At 41.1% G+C, this 18,975-nt stretch overlaps 1 protein-coding gene across 1 annotated transcript in view; it reads left to right on the top strand.

The window, feature by feature from the left end:
• The window catches only part of SLC26A5 (solute carrier family 26 member 5), a 33,805-nt gene extending 15,991 nt beyond the window's left edge, over nucleotides 1–17,814 (top strand). Inside the window, exons 5-20 of the mRNA XM_035347234.1 lie at nucleotides 3,069–3,179; nucleotides 3,695–3,876; nucleotides 4,329–4,493; nucleotides 5,449–5,601; nucleotides 6,809–6,891; nucleotides 6,978–7,125; nucleotides 7,775–7,888; nucleotides 8,207–8,284; nucleotides 9,163–9,258; nucleotides 10,576–10,682; nucleotides 11,856–11,925; nucleotides 13,181–13,273; nucleotides 13,973–14,095; nucleotides 14,935–15,114; nucleotides 15,412–15,466; nucleotides 15,979–17,814. Of these exons, the coding sequence (XP_035203125.1) occupies nucleotides 3,069–3,179; nucleotides 3,695–3,876; nucleotides 4,329–4,493; nucleotides 5,449–5,601; nucleotides 6,809–6,891; nucleotides 6,978–7,125; nucleotides 7,775–7,888; nucleotides 8,207–8,284; nucleotides 9,163–9,258; nucleotides 10,576–10,682; nucleotides 11,856–11,925; nucleotides 13,181–13,273; nucleotides 13,973–14,095; nucleotides 14,935–15,114; nucleotides 15,412–15,466; nucleotides 15,979–16,121 (1,901 nt within the window). The 3' untranslated portion in view covers nucleotides 16,122–17,814. The remainder of the gene's footprint in view (nucleotides 1–3,068; nucleotides 3,180–3,694; nucleotides 3,877–4,328; nucleotides 4,494–5,448; nucleotides 5,602–6,808; nucleotides 6,892–6,977; nucleotides 7,126–7,774; nucleotides 7,889–8,206; nucleotides 8,285–9,162; nucleotides 9,259–10,575; nucleotides 10,683–11,855; nucleotides 11,926–13,180; nucleotides 13,274–13,972; nucleotides 14,096–14,934; nucleotides 15,115–15,411; nucleotides 15,467–15,978) is intronic.
• The last annotated feature ends 1,161 nt before the right edge of the window (nucleotides 17,815–18,975 follow it).

Genomic DNA, 18,975 nt, shown 5'->3' with positions numbered 1-18,975 from the left:
AATAAATCAAGAGTAGCTTGTGTAACAATAACGCGAACCTGGGGAATTTCTATGGAGTTAGTTGAAAGCTTTACACCCAGTGGAGCCAGGCTCTGAAGCAACGGCAGACTACAGAAGACGAAGAGAAAACCTGTTTTCACTGCTCTGTTCAGTTCTTGGTGACTGGAGTGAAGCCTTTTATTTAGTCTGATGCTTTACTGTCAGCAATTTCAGAACTGCTACGGCGTTGAAAAGTGACAGCATTTTTATTGCAGTGCTGTTACGGGGTGCCATCATTTCTCTGGGAATGGCAGCTTCATGACAACTGCTATAGTCCCAGTAGATTTCCCTAGGAGGTCTTGAATTGGAAAGAATCCTTGGTTTTGTACAGAGCCCAGTCCCAGTGGGATCCTCATGCTGAGGGCAATTACACATACGTAAGTTTACTTGTGTTTTGGCTTATTTCTTATTTCCACCTCATTCATTGCTTTTTAGGCTGAAGCAGGCTTGAAGAATGAATCTGTAAATCTGAGAAACCTCGGTTTTGGTAGGGGTGACCCATTAAAGGAATGGAATATTCTAACAATACAATTGACCTTTTTATTTCTGCAGCTTCCCAAATTTAGATTTTCTTTTATAATTAAGGATATTTTTTCTTAAACAAGCATTGACATCAACTAAACTTATCTTAAACTGGTAAGTTATATGGTTAACATCAATAAATCTGTGGTGCACAAGGTACAATCATCACCAGTTGTATACCAAGTTTACATGATGACCAGATAAGAGCACTAAACGTGGTCAGGAGTGAACTTTATAGTTAATTTTGTGACTTTGTTTTAACCTAAACATTGTTCTTCCCTCTGGTGATTGCAGACATACCCTTGAACTGCTTCTAATCTTTCCCTTTCTGAAAAGACATAAGTTGAACTTTTATTTTTCTGGAATGGATGTAGTTATAGCAAGCTCAAGGTCAAAGAAGCCTGGGAATCATTCCAGAAGGAACTACAATTACCAGGGTGTTTGAGCAGTGAACTCCTGTCATGTCAGTATCTCTTCATTTCCTTGGCACTGACAGCTTTTAAAAAATGCCAGTACAAATGAAAAGGAAAGGGACTAAAAGAGTACTCAAATCAGGAACTTCACATTGACCCACCCCTGGATTGACACCACTAGCTTTCAGTTCTAGTCCCTTTTACTACTAAGTTCATCACAATATTAAAGGCCAGGGTGTTATGGTACAGGGTGTTCCGCTGGTGCTCTTGGCAAGAGCTAGCCCCTGGGACAAAGGATGTACGTGGGATGAGCTTCAGAAGTGCTTGATCGAAAGTACATTGCCGCAAGAGAATAACAGCATCGCCAGTCCAGTCCTGTTAGGAGTAGGAATTCTGGGTCTCAAATGTTGTTTAGGACGTGAGCAAGACCCCGTGAGCTATTACACAGCACGAGAGTACTTGGATGACACAGAAGATCATTTCCGAGCTTGTGCTTTCAGGGTAACATAATACTTTGTCATTCAATTTAAAAATAAGCTAACAGGGAGAAGCATTTTAGAGTATCACTGGCTTTCCTCTGTGGGTGAATGTGGTGGTTTTACTTCGGGGGCAGCTGAGTTCCACCACGGCTGCTCTCTCACTCCCCCTCCTCAAAGGGAAAGGGGAAGAAAACACGATGCAAAGGGGCTCAAGGGTTGAGTGAAGGACAGGGAGATCACTCAACACTTATTGTGACAGGCAAAACAGACTCAGCGTAGGGAGATTAATTTTTTTTTTTTGCCTATTACTAACAAGGTAGAGAAGTGAGAAACAAAGAAAACAAACCTTCCCCCCATCCACCTTCTTCCACCTATTCCTCCCTTATCGCACAGGGGAACAGGGAAGGGGGGCTGCAGTGAGTTCCTAACACTTCATCTCTGCCACTTCTTCTCGGTCCCTCTCTGCCCCTGCTCCACACGGGGTCCCTCCCATGGGATGCCGTCCTTCCCAAACTGAGCCTACGGGGGCTGCCCACAGGCAGCAGCTCTTTAAGAACTGCTCCCACATGGCTCCATACCACGGGTTCCATCCCCAGGAGCAAACTGCTCCAGCACGGGTCCCCATGGGCAGCAGCTCCCCCCAGACCCCCTGCTCCTGCGTGGGCTCCTCTCCACGGGCTGCAGCTTCCTCCAGGCCACATCCACCTGCTCCACCGGGGGCTCCTCCATGGGCTGCAGCTTCTCAGGACGGTTACACTACATATCATGGGGTGCATGTGGTTTACCCGTGAGCCCAGTCCCATGGCAAGCACCCGTTCAGTCCCATTGAGGGAGAGCGTTTGGGGAGGTGTTCCTCAGTGCTCTTTTCCCACAGCTTCACCCCGTGCTTCTCAGCTCCACCAACAAATGGGAATGGCGTGGATCACACTTCCATTGCATGGGGCTTGGCATGTCTAAACAACAAAAAGGACTTATTTTATTAAATACACTGGGAAAAATCCCAGGCTGTATAAGCTCTGTGTCCTTACAGAGCACAAGCAATGCTTCTCTGCTTGTTTTACACTTCAGAGCGTGTTTTGTGGAACTGAAAGCTGTTAGGTAATCCCACTCATTTTGTGATAAGGGGAGAGAGAGGAAGAAAGTATTTAATCAGTCATAGGTTGCCATGAAGGTTATGTCTGATTAAAAAGGAGAAAAATCAAACGTCTGCTGGTTATGGTGTTTTGGGTTTGGGGCAGCGGGGGATAGTTTATTAACTTTTTGACAGATCAGAACAAAAACAATAAAAAGTGTTTATGTCATTATGACATACTTCCAGCTACAAAGGCAAAACAGCGAGTGCACAACTGTGCACATGCACACACAAACACACCCACGCGCATCTGCAACACCTATGATTTTAGACTTGTGGTTTCCTGAATTAAACCACTCAGATTTCTGGGCATGTTATTATACATATTTATGAATATTTCCTGCAAGCCTTACCTTCTAAATCTGTACTGTATCACCAGTGTTCATGTTAGATTAATTCAATTTTAGAAGGCTTAAATCCTTACACTTCAGATTTTTTTTTTCTGCTGTTTGCCTAATGTACATATTTGTATCTGTTTTCTAGGTTTAGCCTATGCCTTGCTGGCAGCTGTTCCCCCAGTGTTCGGCCTTTATTCTTCATTTTATCCTGTCTTTCTGTATACTTTCTTTGGGACCTCCAAGCACATATCAATAGGTACGTCTATATGGACAACTGAAATTCTGTGTGTGTGTCTAATAAAACTGTAAAAAATAAAGGTGGATAAATAGAAAGTGTGGCTGTTTTCCATAAAGTCACATTTAAGAGAATAGGAGATGCATTGTTAATGCTTGACAGATTTGTGGATTTTACTGTTAATTTATCCATCCTACTTAGGAAAGAAGACAATTTTTTTCCGCTTAGATCTGGAAATGTGCACTGTGAACTGCTGAACTATAATTTCCTCTCTGCGTGGCCACAAGTCTAATTTGCATAACAGAAACTGAAATTAAAAAAGATGGTATTTACTTACCTTAGAGGTCTCTGTTCAACATCTAAGCAGCTTTAATGCTGCTGAGTACTGGAGCAGATGTTGGGACTAAAAACTACAATATTTATGTAGAAAACTTATTATTTAGTCCTACAGATCTATGCAGGTCTTTGTTAGGAAGCCTAGTTCCTAAAAAGTGTCAGGATTCTAACCAATTATTTTCCTCTCCCTCTTATTCCAGGCACTTTTGCTGTGATCAGCATGATGGTTGGTGGGGTTGCTGTTAGACAAGTGCCTGATGAGGTGATTCCTGTGGGCTATAACTCAACGAACACTACGTATGCCTCCGAATATTACAGTAACAGGGATTTCAAGCGGGTGCAGGTGGCTGTGACTCTCGCGCTTCTTTCAGGAATTATCCAGGTACGTGCTTGCAGATGCAAGGGGCACTGGGTCCCAGTGGGTCCCCTTTCAATAGACACTTCAGCAGTGTGCTGTGTAGAATGCAGGCTGCGGTTTGAGGGGGGAGGCAAGTCTGTGTCATGGCATCATGGCTTGAGAGTGAAAAACAGGACCCCCCCTTTCATTTTTTCTACCCTGTCAGAATAACTCTACCTGAGGTTCTCTAGTATGTCCCTAAATGCATCCAAATACACATTTGCATGTATTCCACATGGCACCTGCCAGTGGCATGGAAGCTTTGGTGCATTGGTGGCTGCTCATTGACTTGCAGCTTTGGAAATGCCAGGTTCAGGTCTGCCTGATCTGGTTGGGCACTGGGGTAAGAAGAGGTTTCCCGTGGTCTGTCTGCTATGTAGTGATGATGTTCAGGCTACAGTAAGACTCACACTGTTACTATTTCTCTTCCTCATTAGTTGTGTTTAGGTCTCCTTCGATTTGGGTTTGTAGCCATCTATTTAACAGAGCCTCTGGTGCGAGGATTTACTACTGCTGCTGCAGTTCACGTCTTCACTTCTCAGTTAAAGTATCTCCTCGGAGTTAAAACTAGCCGATACAGTGGACCCCTCTCAGTTGTGTATGTAAGTAGCTACCTTTACCAAATATGCAAATTCCACATTGTCACGAACTATTATTTAAGCCTTTTTCTACTGGGAAAAAAAAAAAAAGTATTTTTGGCACTAATGATTATTTCTTAATATGCTTTTAGTTCACTAATCCAGAAAACTGAAATACTAATTACCAAACAAATAGAAGGGAAAGTATACTTTCAAGACGTACTGCCAGGACCTTGATAATATCCTGACAGTTGCTGTAATTTTCCTTCTGTCTTTTTTCAGAGACATTTTTCATTTTTTTTAGAGACCTCTCCAGAGGTCTTTTATTTCATTTCTTAAAATGCAGTGGAAGAAGAAGGAGTAATGGGTAGAGGAATCACCCTCTAGCAACGTATGTGTTCCAGGAAGCTTCCTTTCCTAACACCCTTTCTAATAATGTTTTTCAACTGAAATATATTTGCAGTAACGGCCAGTTCAGCAGTGTTGCAAGGTCATTGTTATTTCATCATATTACTATGGTAACCTCAATGATTATATCAGCAGCTTTATTGTTTTAGAATGGGTTATGCAGCTTTAAATAGATGTGACTTGCCAACAAATATTTTAAGGTATTAGAAGAGGTTGGTATTTATTGCTTTCAGGTAGCTGCCAGGATGAAGTATGTGTGAAAATGCTGAGCATAAGAGATGTGGTTTAGTTTAGACTTTTCCCCCCATGATAGAGCTTTTTCTTCAAATTTTTACCCCATTTGAGGAAGACTGATATTATAAATGATTGCAAGTATATCTCCCTCATTGAGATACTCTGAACTTCCGTATTTTAATGGAACAATGGGGATTTTAGTGAGGCAGTGATTAACTATGGTTATAGATGCAGAATAAAAACAGCAGTGTAGAATTTGTTTTTTTTGTGGCAAATTTTCTAATAAAACAAATACAATCCTCATGGAGTAATTATGATACTTCTATTTGTGTTACAGAGCATAGTTGCTGTGTTTTCAAAAATAACAACAACCAATGTTGCTGCACTGATTGTTGGATTAACATGCATTGTTCTGTTGTTGATTGGCAAGGAAATCAATCTCCGCTATAAGAAAAAGCTCCCAGTTCCTATTCCTATGGAGATAATTGTGGTAAGTCACGTGTGAAGTTCTTTAGCTAAATTATATAACTATTCTAAAGCTGTAGAACTGATTTAACTTTCTATCAGGTCGTATTGGGGTTTAGGGTAACCTGTTGAACATGACTTGTTTGAGGCTTGATCCACTTGAATGTTTTGGTGCTCGTGAGGTTAGGCTCTGACGTGCCCAAGTTTTAGGCATAAAGTCCCAAAGAGGAATTAAACAGCCACAGACCCCTGTGGTAATGGGAAGGTGGAGATTTGCTGTAAAACTCGCTCTGCCCTGGAGTTTTGGCACCTGAATGAGTCTCCGCAAGACATGCCTCTGAGTGGCATGGAGTACAGGAGCTCAGAATCCCCTCCTGAAGGAGATGCTTATGGATGCTGGATCCAGAGGTTCTGTAGGGCTTGCTTTCTTTTTAAAATGCCGTGGTAGAAAGAAAAGCAGGAACCAGGAACTTGCTACTTAACCTTCCATTCTCTGTTTCTGAAACTGCTTTTCCCATGTATTTTAGTATAGTCATTCAAAACAAAATCAGTGCTGCAGCCAGGTATCTTAATAACCTTAATCGCGTAATCTTTCACCTTTAAAAGTGGCTGGATTTAAAAGTGAGTTCTCAGGTAACCAGAGCTCTCAAACAACCTGCACAAAATCACAGCCAAGGAAGGGAGTAGCTGAAGGCATGAATGCAGTCTTGACAGAAGGAACAAAGAAGGGCGGTGCTGTTGAAAGATGACAGAGATGCTGTACTAGAGTGTTATTTGATAGAAAGACAATAGCAAAGCAATCTTATACCTGCAGCTTTCATTGCTGCTGCACCAGTTATTTTTGTAGATAACGTGCATGCTGCACTCATGAAAATACAGCAGTGCAGACCCCCTTGACTTGTCCTTGCATTGAATTTCTTAGTACACGCATTTCTGTGTCTATTTCCTAATGCGTACTGGGCTGGCTCAAGCAAAGGGAATCTGAGTGGTTCAGACCATATCATAGCATGCATGTTAACTGTTTCAAAAAAAAAAAAAATAAAACCAGTGAGTAGTAGGTGATGGAGAGAAAATTGTGGAACTTCCTCCTTTTTATCTGCTTCTATACCCCCTGACTCTTAGAAAACCAATTGACAAACAAATGTAATCCCTTATGTGTGTTTATAATAAGCTAACTGTTACTAGTCCTTCAGATGTCTTGCTAGATGATGATGTGTTTATGCTTTCTTTAGGTTATTATTGGCACAGGAGTTTCAGCTGGAATGAATCTGACTGAATCATATGGCGTGGATGTTGTAGGGAATATTCCTCAAGGGTAGGGGTGATATTCAACCTATACCTTTTCTATATAGCATGTACCTTTTATTATAGTAATTTGTAACCTTTTATTTATTCTCCAAGGCTAAGAGCACCAGCAGTTCCTGAGATTCAGCTCATCCCAGCAATATTTGTGGATGCGATAGCAATAGCAATAGTTGGATTTTCAATGGCTGTATCAATGGCCAAGATCTTTGCCCTTAAACATGGTTACACCATTGATGGGAATCAGGTAAAAATATTTGAATGTTTCTAGTGATAATTCTCACCTTCATTTCTCCATTAAAGTAAAAGGGGTACTTAGGCTACTGTGCTGTTGTGCAGCTATTTTACTTCTGCTTTGTTTCACAGCAAAGCACAGAGTTCCCATTTGATAAATACAATGTCTTCCAGAGCTAAGTATCGAGATCTGGTTTATTCAGAAGATTCCAGGTGCTAGTTCACCAGACTATAGAACTCCTTGTCACAGGATGTGATGCATGTCAAGTGTTTGTTTAAATGAAACAGAACATTATCTGTAGCAGACAGCATTATTTGTATGAGAAACCATATTTGTTTCAATTTTAGTGTTAAAATTCAAGGTATCCCGGAGTTGAAGAATTTTTTGAAAACAAGCAATTATATCATTCACTTTAGTTTTTACTCTGACTTGTTACAGTAACATTTAAGGATAAGAAATGTCTCCAGCACTTCATCAGATACTTCATTTAACAGAAGATTTAACATGCATTACCTTGTGTGAGAACCACAAGTGTAAGCTATGATAAGGTTGCTAGCAAGCACTGTAAATAAGATGTGGTTATTATTATGTATAGGTAGCTCCACCTTCGTACAGTTGCTAGGTATAACTGCCTTGTGTTTTGCTCTGTTGTTTGACACAGGAACTTATTGCCTTGGGAATATGCAACTCTGTGGGGTCATTTTTCCAAAGCTTTTCAGTCACTTGTTCAATGTCTCGGAGTCTTGTTCAGGAAAGCACTGGTGGGAAAACTCAGGTATGTAAACCCAAATTTTGAGCCAAAGTTTGTTTTTTTTTTTTGGACCTCCAAAGCAAAAGTCTGGAGCTTCAGTAAACCGCCCTATTCTTGGTCTGGGGCCAAAAGAAATAACTGGAGTTGCTCCTGTTTCATATCCAGGTTGGGCCAAGATAGAAGGCTGCATGACAAGGGAAATGGACAAATTGAGTGGGAGGGATCAAAAGCTTGACTAATCAGCCATTTGGAAAGCACAAGAGTGGTTAGTTAATCAGCAATACTGCCTTTTGGGGCACATCTTAGTACTTAGATGTCATTTCTGGCTTTTTTTTTGATCAGATTGCAGGTGCACTCTCTTCAGTTATGGTTCTGTTGGTAATTGTGGCTATTGGATACCTCTTTGAACCACTTCCACAGGTAATGTAGTTTTGCCTGTTAGGCATTGCATGTCAGTGGACAGAAGCCAGCTGGTATTGCTTAAAATAGAATGAGCTGGATGATTAATAAGCAAATACAGTTAGGGCTTGACCCAGAAACCTTTAAATTTTGTATACGTTTTTGCTGTAAGTTAAACTAGCAATGAATAAATATTTTGAAGGATCCAGGATGCTTTTTTTTTTTTTTTTTCTTTTGGTAGTTCTTTTTAATATTGGCCATTCTAGACTTTGTCTAAAAACACAAATTGATATCTTCAAATAATCCCCTTGGATTACAGCATAAGAATTCTGGAAAGAGGTTAAAAAGTTAAAAGAAAGTAACAGATGAGCTGGGAAGGGTTGATGGCTCAGCATGACAAGTTGCTTTTTCTGCAATTTTACTTACTCGTATAAAAATATGTTTTTGTGCATAGATATGTATTGATTTAAAAAATAAACTTGTTTCTCTTGTCTTGCATAGGACGATATGCATTTCATTTATTTTTTTAAATAAGAGTATATTGATTTACACCTACATGACTGCCACAGGAATTGTTGGAAGTTATTGAAGAGAAACTTGAATTTGAGATTATAGTCTAGCTACTTTAATTGCAGTAGCATGAAGCTCAGGAATATATGCTTTCTCTTGTTAGGAGAAAGTAAATCAAGCTGTGCTGACTCTGGCTTGCCATTTCTGTGGCTGCAGGAAAAGTGTATCTCCACTGAACTTCTCAAAAAGTTTTTTAAATGGACCATCTGTTCAGTAGACTTGTATCCGTTTTACAAAGCACAGAAAACAATTATTTTTGATGCTTTGAAGTTCTTATTGGCAATTGTTTTATTTTGCTTCTGAAAATAGCATTTGTGTAATATTCCTAGACAGTGCTAGCTGCAATTGTAATGGTGAACCTGAAAGGAATGTTTAAGCAGTTTGGAGATATCGCACACTTCTGGAAAACCAGTAAGATTGAACTGGTGAGTAACGTGCAGCCCAGTGCATATATTTTCCTGTATTAAATGTGTTGCTGCTCTTCTTCCTATCCTCTAAAACAGAGTAGAAACATTACTGAGGAGTTACAGCTTGGTGTTGATTTGCAGAAGAACATAAGACATTGAATTGTAAGTACCCTAGGAGAGTGATCCGTTGCAGACAAGAATGTTTTTGTTGTCGTTCACCAACCTTTAACTCAGGTCAGAAGTAGTTTAGCTGCGTTAAAAGCAAAGCTTGTGCCGTGTTGCTATAGGAACTGTACTGAATGCTGTGGAGAATGCCTGAGAAGAATTTGAAATGGAGGAACAAGGAAAACTACTTGAAAGTATTTCTCATCTTTGAAGACAAAAAAACTTGTCCAGAGTAGTTTTCTGGATTAACTGGCAGCATGTTTGTTGATGACCCAAAGCAAGAAGATCCGTGATTTGCAGCAGTGGTTGTTGAAACTAACACACTTACTTCTGGGGGAACTTGGAAATGTGACAGAGACCACAGTGTACAGACACATAGGTAGTTTTTGACCATGCGATAAACAACTTCCTGAGTTACTTGCCATCATATATATCATGATTTCCAAGACTCCAGACAACCAGAGAACTAGATCCTCAAGATAATCAGGAGTAAATGGTATGTTCATGTTTTGGCTGAGCTGCTCAGTGCAAACTGAGGAGCTGTCCCGCTGGCTCAGAAAGGCAGCTCGTAGTTTCTATATGGTATGACACACAGGACTTAGCACATTTGAAGCATTCAATTCTCCCTTCTTCAACTGCAAGCTTCTCTGACTTTTTCCTGATTCCCTGCACATGCAACAGTTTGTCTCCTCCAGAGAAACAAAGACAGTTGTTGTGGAGTTCTTACAGCCATCCTTCTGTGTGTATTTTATACATACAGCTGACAGTTCACACTGCAAAATAGCAGGGTGTGCAACATGGTCAGTCCTACTACTCAGCAAAAGATTGCAGTAAAGGAGAGCTACGTTTGCAGGCCCTGCATATGTTTTTGTTTTTGTTTTTGTTTTATCCTACAGTGTTGGGAGTCTGATGGTAACACAGCATTCCTTGCAAAACAGGACTTAGGGTGTTAATTAATAAGGGACAATTTGTCAGATGTTATGTTAGTGCACCTTGAGCATCCATGCCCTTCTCAAAGGTTAAGGCAATTATAGTCTGCTATCATGATGACTTGCATTGTAGCCTGGTCCTGAACAAAAAAGATGCACAGGCTTCAGTCTGGCTTATGCTATTGTGTTGGCTTTCAACAGAAAGGGATGCATATTAATTCAGAGCTTTTCTTTCTTTTAGGCCATCTGGGTGGTAGCTTTTGTGGCTTCTCTCTTCCTGGGACTAGACTATGGTTTGCTTACTGCAGTAACGTTTGCAATGATAACCGTTATTTACAGAACACAAAGGTCAGATTTCTTCTTCATAAAATTAGTGTTTGTTGGTCTTCTGTGTGGTTTTTGTTTGTTTAAGGAATGCAAATAAGCAGTAGACCTTTCTACCCCTTCAGCTGCATGTAGTATAGATTCTGCTTCATAATGTAGGTCATGCAGGACATAACCCCGACTCTGATCCAGGGTTCAAATTTTATTTTTCTGATAACAAAATTTCAGGAAATCATGAGACTCACAACTTCAATAATAAAGAGATATTTTTAGATTTCCTAATCTTATTTACTTTGTCTTTAATGCCTGGAATTCAGAACTTGAAGCCTGCTGGATGCTAAAGGTTCATTAAATGCTTACATTTTGTGTGCACTGTCTCAGTACAGAAGAAGTTGTCAGGTTATCACTAGCTAAATGTTTGGGTATTTTATAAGAAAAAAACAATTCATCTTGAAAAGTGTCCTCACCCTTCATGTTTTTCAAGTCACTCCTTGCTCCCAAATCAAAACTTCTACTGTGAAGCTTTCCAGATCTAGACCAGAGTGATTTCTTGCATGTGTGGGTAGGATTTCGCCTGTTACTTGAGGGTTTTAGGCTCGGGGCTTTGGACATCTAGATAGAAAATCTACAGAAGTGTTGGTTTCCATCTGCATTGGAATGAAACCAAACTGTGAAATTTCCACTCTGCCTAAATAAGAGTATTCTTCTGCCAGCTGGGTATGGCTCGGTCCTTTTTAACAGAGCAGTGATGTATTTTGCTGTCATACTGCCTCTGAGTTGGGAATGTTCAGCTTCTCAGGCACGCTTGTCCCAGGAGCAAAACGGCTTTTTGAAACTGCAGCATGATTTGTGCCACTGTGAGCTGCCATATTTCCAAATGGTCAGTGGAGTCACACCAGTTTACACCAAAGAAAATTTACTCTGTAACTTTGCAGGCCAGTGCTTTTCGGCAAATGACAACATTACAGTGCTAAGTTTCCAAATTGTTTCTGCACTGACAGAAGCAAATTTGACTGGTCACCAAATGGCCCCGCGGTCACGTGCCTTCCCCCAGGCTGCCTGCTGCATTTGACCATGCTTAGATAAACCTGTACCAAACAGAACCGCTATGTAAGATAAATTTCATCCTTTATTAAGCACTCACTTCTCCAGTTTATAAGTGATAATATTGCAACAGTTGTTTCCATTTCTTTCCAGACCTCAATACAGAATCCTCGGTCAGATTCCTGACACGGATATCTACTGTGATGTGGAAGAGTACGAGGAGGTAGGAGTGCATTCTTCTGCACTGAACAGTTCTATATATTGGAACAAAGGTAACGGTGGCAATTGGCTGCTTAACCCCACCACACTGCTAAACTTGCTGTGTACTCAAATGTATACAAGACCACCTTCTTTAACTGTGGCAGCATTAAATGAAATGTGCAGACAGCAGGACCCAAACGGTTGTGTTCTTTAGCATTGCACAAGCTGTTCAAAGCAGCATCTCCCTGCCTCTGCCCGTGCCCTGCTGATTAAACATGACTGATGACACGATTGCTTGCCATGCATTCAGCTTATTATAAATGCAATTTTGTTCAGCCAAAATTTGGTGAAGGCAGTATATTTTGTGAATATAATGACTTTAAGAATGCTGTATGTATTTGCAAACAGCAGCCATGATTTCCTGCACACTCTGCCATGTTCTCAGAGATGCTGCTATGAAGGTTACAAACCCCTTTACTCAGGAGCCAGTCTGTAAAAAACAATGTGAAAAGACCGTGCTGTAATCTGAAAGCATTCTCTCACCAATAGTTCTGCTTCGAATATGATACGAAGCAAGTTTATGCGGGCATGTTTATAGCTGTAAACAAAGAAGAGGAAACTCAGCTTTTGTTATACTGAATTCAATTTGCATTTCCTACACCTGTACAAAGATGGGGCTGGTAGCATATGGCAGGCTGTATCTCTGCTCCTGGTCAGATCATTTTCATGTCAACTGTCAGAGTGCAGGCTGCTCAGAGATCACTTGGTTTAAAGTAAAGGAAAGACCTGATATTAAGATCTACGAAAAGGTCTGTTTAAAACCAAAGATTCTTAAAGGCTAAAACTAAAGTCTCTTGTTTTGGTAGCTGAGGACACAAGAAAGAAAGAGAAGGAAGTTATGCCTGTAGATAGGGAGGCAAAAAGGAAGCATTCCTAGATCCGCATGATTTCCTCACGTTAATACCATCTGCAGAGAGCAACATCAGAGAACTGAATGCTAAATTCCTTTTTATGGCTGTACATTTCTTCGTTATAAACAGAAGTGTCACATGGCATTGATTCAGTGCAGTATGGCACTTAGAAAGGTGGACGCGCTGATCTTCTAACTGGCTTTGCTCACAACAGTGCTGACCATCTTTGATACATACTGATAGCCATCCAGGGTTGGCTGTTGGACTACAAGTACGAGTAACCCGGGTCCCGTGACCATCCATACAGGTGCTTTTCTTCTAGAGCAAGCAATACCTAACTGTGGACATACATTTTTTTTTCCTTAGGTTAAAGAATGTCCTGGTATAAAAATATTTCAAGCTAATACGTCACTTTATTTCGCCAATAGCGAGTCGTACACAAGTGCACTGAAGAAAAAGGTGAGCAAAGCAACATCTTTAAGACCTGTGTCTTGAAAATTCAAAACATCTTTTGAAACATGCCCTTTAGCATAGCCATACAGTGTTTCTCAGCCTGTGACCTCTGGTATGATACGAGAAGATAGGAGAAGGTGACCCTCTGGCCAACTGCAGATCATCTTAGCAAGCAATGAGACGGTGGGAGGGAATAAACAGCATACAGAGCATGCTGCACCTCCTGCCTGACCCATATTTGCCTGGGGGGGACTGGCAATAGCAGAGCTAGCTCAGGACAGAACTGCCTGACCTGGTAGCAATTACACTCGTACTAATTTGTGAAAAATTTTTCTGTAGCTTCCATGACGAGTCTTATACAAAACAGGTGGGTGGTACTTCTCCACAAAGCAAGAGGTATTAGCAATTTATGTCCAAGTGCACTTCTCCCCCCTCTGCTTTCTGCACTCAAATCAGCGTTCTGTTGAAATATGGCACCTCTGATCTCGAGAGAAGAATGTGATGCATCTCTTCCTCATCTTGTTAACACAGTGCTTGCAAAGATTATTCCTTCTTACTTTATACTGTTCTCACCCCCACCAAGGGACACTGAATAATGCAGGCTTCTTTAAAATTTATGACAGTGATGAATTCAGTGCTAATTGATACTGCAGTGTCATTCTAACAAGCTGGATCTTGTCTGATCATGGTTTCTTTTCATGGCAGACTGGAGTGGACCCTTGTGCCATATTAGCAGCAAGGAGAAAAGCCCAGAAGAAGCATGCCAGGGAAATAAAGAAGGCTAATGAACTCAAAAAGAAAGCTGTATTGAAGCTAGTGAATTCTTCGGTAAATATTTACCTCTACTTTATCAGCTAACATGGTGCTTTTCGGTGTTACCATTCTTGTTTATTCAAGGTACAGAGTGCTACTCGGGTAGGAAAACTTAGTGAACAAGCACTGTGCAGTGTGGACAGGCTGCTAAGGAACAGCAGAAGGATCAGAGGCTCATGGCTGGATTGGATACTTGTGTTGAACTTCAATTACATTAAGATACCACGTTAGGGAGCAGAGCCTTTCACGCTGTCATACTGCCTCAGCAGGGGTGTCAGCAGAAGGTGGAGGGATCCTACCTCTGCCACTCTCCCCTGCACATTGAGAATAATCATACAGAAATAGGATAAAAGAGAAGGTCCTGTAATAAATTTTGTTATCACTTAAGAGGTGCCATCCGCACTGCTCATTCAGAGTAGTCTGAAACACACTTGTGCTTTTGTGCGTGTTTGAATTCATCCCTTTGCGGGGAGCTAATGGGTGCTTATCAGGGAAAACCAAGCAAATGCCTAAGTCTGGGGCCTGATTTCTGGCTCATCCTTTAAATATCTAGACCTCAAGATGATGCACAGGACTAAGGCAAGGAAATAGAGGAAAACTATATGAACAGGTGCCTGTGTTTGGAAGCAATGAGTAATTCACCCCCCAAGATAATAGCTTTAAGCTGCTTGCATGTGACCGTAGAAAGGCTGGGTAAGGGAGACTAAGCCTTGATACAGATAAAGCCAGACCCTGTAATGGGTTAGAGCTGTACACCTTTTAAAGACAGGCAGAACAGCTGTGTATGGGGAGGAAGGGGACCTACACAGAAAAAGTATTGGCTATCGTTTAGCTCTATTTGTCTTCTCTCACAGAGTAATGACGTGGAAGGAAGTGTAAAACATGAGATAGCAAATGATGAGTTACCTGTAAATGGAAAATCTCTTGATGAGCTTGAACACTTCGTGGAGCCCAAAACAAACATCCACTCTTTAATTTTGGATTTCACCCCAGTGAACTTTGTGGATTCAGTTGGAGCAAAAACATTAAAATCAGTAAGTAGGGTTTTGTTTTGTTTTGTTTTGATTCCTAAAAAAAAAAAAAAAAACACGGAAAACCTGTAAGTTAGGTACCTAGTAGAGAACCTGTCATCATAGGATGTAAATGTCAACTCAGATACAATCCAGTATCTCACATAAGCACAGTTTTCATTCTGTAGCTCTGTAAGTTACAACTGAATTACTGGGGAATGTGGAATGTGCAGCTCTCACAGTAACTAGCTTACATCTTCCAGAACCGCGATGTGGTATAATGATAAACCTGTGTTTAACTTCAGTTTAACTCTATTGCAGATTATAAAAGAATGCAAAGAAGTTTCAGTCCGTGTCTGTATTGCCAGCTGTAGCGGTGAGTTGAGTTTTTTTGTGAATTTGTGAGAGAGATTGTCTGATCACTTCCCCTCTAGCCCTGAGTGTTTTCCTGCCAGTTGCCTCAGTAATATCAGTGCTTATTTTGCATAACATTGAATTAAAATTCAATTTGAGGAAAAGCAAGCACATACGGATTAGAGCCTGAAAGCGGAACACTGATGTAACGAGTTTTCTGAGGACTAGATTCTGCCCCCATTTCTTCCAGCTGGCAATTGTACCTTGAAGTTGTAAAAACATAGTAAGAAGAGCCTGCAGTGTTCCAAGTTTCTGATATTTGGAATTGTAGCATCTTCAGCCAAGAATAGGCCTCTCTGTATGACTGGGAAAGAGAATCACTTTTTTGGAGTAGAAGTATAATGCAATTCATCTGGGTATTTTAAATGTTTTAAGTAACGACAAGAGAACAACTTGTCATTTTCTTGAGATACTATTGTCTTCCATGTTCTACTTTAGTTTATATACTGATTCCATGACTGTTTTATTTTGTAGGCCCTGTTATGAATGAGCTGACAAGACTGAATTTTTTTGACAACACTGTAACAAGAGAGCTGCTTTTTCACAGTATTCACGATGCTGTCCTTGCTTGCCAAGTGAAACACAGGTCTGCTTCACAGACTGCCTCAGACCTCTGAGGACTGACATCTCGCAGAATGGAAGTCAAATATATGCTGATAGAGACTCTGAAAAGATACTTAATTTGCACAGTTTAAAGAGAGCCTAAGGCTATTTGCATCTACGGGTATAGGGTGGGGCTTTCTGTAGGAAGAGTGGACAAGGAATTTGGAAGCTTTCATGCTCTTGAATTTTTTCCTTCAATCAGGGTACAGCCTTCCAATGACATAAGCGTGAAATTATGCAAGGTGAGAAAATGCGTTGTAGTATGCTACAATCCGAATCTGATAGACAAGGTGACATTCCTGTTCCTGTTGAGAAAATGGGCACTTTAACTCACTGCAAGCTGGGATCTTGCAGAAGACAACTGTTCTGCAATTCCAATGCACTGTACCAGTGTCTTTACAGTTTTTTCATAGATTACTTTTAAAGCCTGATGTCAACATCTGCATACCATAGATTTGTATAAGACTGTAATGATCTGCCAGCTGGATTCATGAATTCACACTGGTGGCGTTAGCTGCTCCTGTTTTTAAATCTTGATGGTACAGTTGTTTTTTTAATTATCTAACCTGTCTCAACTATACTGATCCTTTTGTTGCCTGAATGTTTTCACTCTTAAGTGAATTTTATGTTAAAAACCCACTGTTTAATTGTTATCAATATGGTACTTGCACTGCCAAAGCCTAGTTATACTTTCTAGAAAATAATACAGCTGGTTTTAAGCTAAAATTAATTTAGCTTCAGGGTTGAAGACAAAACTGGCTTAAGGCAGGAATGAGGCCTATTAAAATTACCTTAAGAACGGATGCCCCATATGCAGTTTCTGAAGCTGGAATAAAAAGGTAGACAAGGTCTAAAGTCTCAGTGGTCCAAAAAAAGAAATACTTTCCCGTTGCCTCAGATGTCTTCCTACCGGCACTGCTGCTTCTGCCTCAGCTTTTAAGTGCTTTGTGAAATAGATTTCAATAGAACTCCAAAATGTGTTTGGGTATTTTGAATGAATCGGTAGCTTGTTTTTTTTTCTTTTGGCCTTACAACCTGGCCGCTATGGTACTATGACTTCAGGTGTGAGTCACAGAATATGGAAATATTTCAGACAAATTAAATCTTCAGTGCCTGTATTCCCCTAAAAACAATCAATATGAATCTGATGAAAGGTAGGAACCTGAAAGCATTTCTCTCTAAGTTATTTCCATAGCACAGGGCAGTGGAGGAGGGTCAAGTAACATTTTGTTTAGCACCCTTCAAGTAAAGGTCCTGTGCATAAGGAAATTCAGACTACTTCCTCTCTTCTCAGTGCAGAATCTGCTACTTTTATTTTGGTTCAAACTGTTGCGCTTAGGGTTTGCTTCAAGTAAACTGAGTTTTCCAAGAACTGGGGGCAGTGGGGTAAGGTGTTTTCTTTCCTCAGACTCCCCTGCCACTAGGGATAGGAAGCTTTCTGCATCAGAAGTTACTGCTTAGCTGGAGTTCAAAGTATGAATTGAATGCACGTTAACACAGTGTGTGTGTTTATTTAAAAAAAAAAAAAAAAAAAAAAACTTTTTGGTACATTTTATAATGTTAACTAGTTTAACGAGCCTTTGTATCTACATACAGTATATTTTTCTACTTTCAGCTTGTTGCAGCTTCCGTTTTTAACTATGTAGTTTCTTCAGCTCACATCAAAATCTTGTCAACTTCTCAAATAAAGTGATTATCGTGACTTACCAAAATTCTCCACTTTGTCTCAGCAAGACACCATATGCAGGACAAGCCAACATCCCAGGATGCAGTTGCCTGCTGTTAAGGGGTGGGCTAGACTAGACTAGTTCAGTTGGAAGGACCTTCAACAATCATACACTCCAACTGCCTGACATCTTCAGGGCTAACCAAAAGTTAAAGCATGTTATTCCTTGCTAGGAAGCCAATTCCAGGGTTGAACACCCTAAAAGCAAAGATTTTTTTTTTCAGCCCAGTCTGAACCTCCCCTGGTGCTGCTGTGTGTCATTCCCCCACGTTCTGTCATCAGTTACTGGGAGCGGAGTCCGGCACCTCGCTCTGCACATCCCCTCCTCAGGAGGCTGCACAGAGCAATGGGGCCACCCCTCAGCCCCCTGATCTGAGTGTCCTCGGCCTCTCCTCACAGGACGTGCCTTCCTGCCCTTGTACAAGCTTTGCTGCCCTCCTCTAGAGGCTTTTGAGGAGTTTAATGTCCTTTTTATAACATAAAGACCCAGAACTACACTCAATATTCAAGGTGAGGTCGCACCAACTACATGTGGTGGAAGATTTGCCTCTTTTGCCCGGCTGGCTGTTCTGTTTAATGCACCCAAAATGGTTTTGCCCTTTTGGCTGCCAGGGCAGGCTAAAGCTCATGGTTAACTGATGCTTCTCCCAAAACAAACACCTGCCTCGTGGCTGTGAGACATCAAGTGAGCAAATGTGTGTGCTTGGGCTAGAGCAATACTACAGGCTGGCCTCGACCAGATTTCGTACAACCCTGCTGAGGGAAGAGACAATCTTAAGGTCAGTCCACTACCAGAGATTTCCTGTATGTATGCTAACAAAAAAAGGGGGGAGGCGGGGGGGGGGGGAGAAAAAATGATACAGTAGAGGGTGTCTTCTTCACACAGTTTCACAGTTTTGACCTGCGTTACCCACCATTTAGAGCTCAGGAAATGTTCCCCATGTTGGGGTTATCAGCTTGCTTGTGTCCTTCATCTTAGCAGCACTCAAGTGCTGCCATGAAGCACGTGGATATGCATCTATCTGCACTCACGTTTGTTTGCTGCTCCTCACCCTCCTGGTTCCAGCACAAGACCCTGTCTGTGCCAGGCGCCACTACGATGCAATTGATGCTGCATTTCCCCATCTGCTAGCAGCAGCTGC

Source organism: Oxyura jamaicensis, chromosome 1, assembly GCF_011077185.1.
Source record: "Oxyura jamaicensis isolate SHBP4307 breed ruddy duck chromosome 1, BPBGC_Ojam_1.0, whole genome shotgun sequence".
In the NCBI taxonomy this organism is placed as follows: domain Eukaryota; kingdom Metazoa; phylum Chordata; class Aves; order Anseriformes; family Anatidae; genus Oxyura; species Oxyura jamaicensis.
The sequence above is the reverse complement of the archived record's forward strand: the minus strand, read 5'-3'. Positions and strand labels throughout refer to the sequence as shown.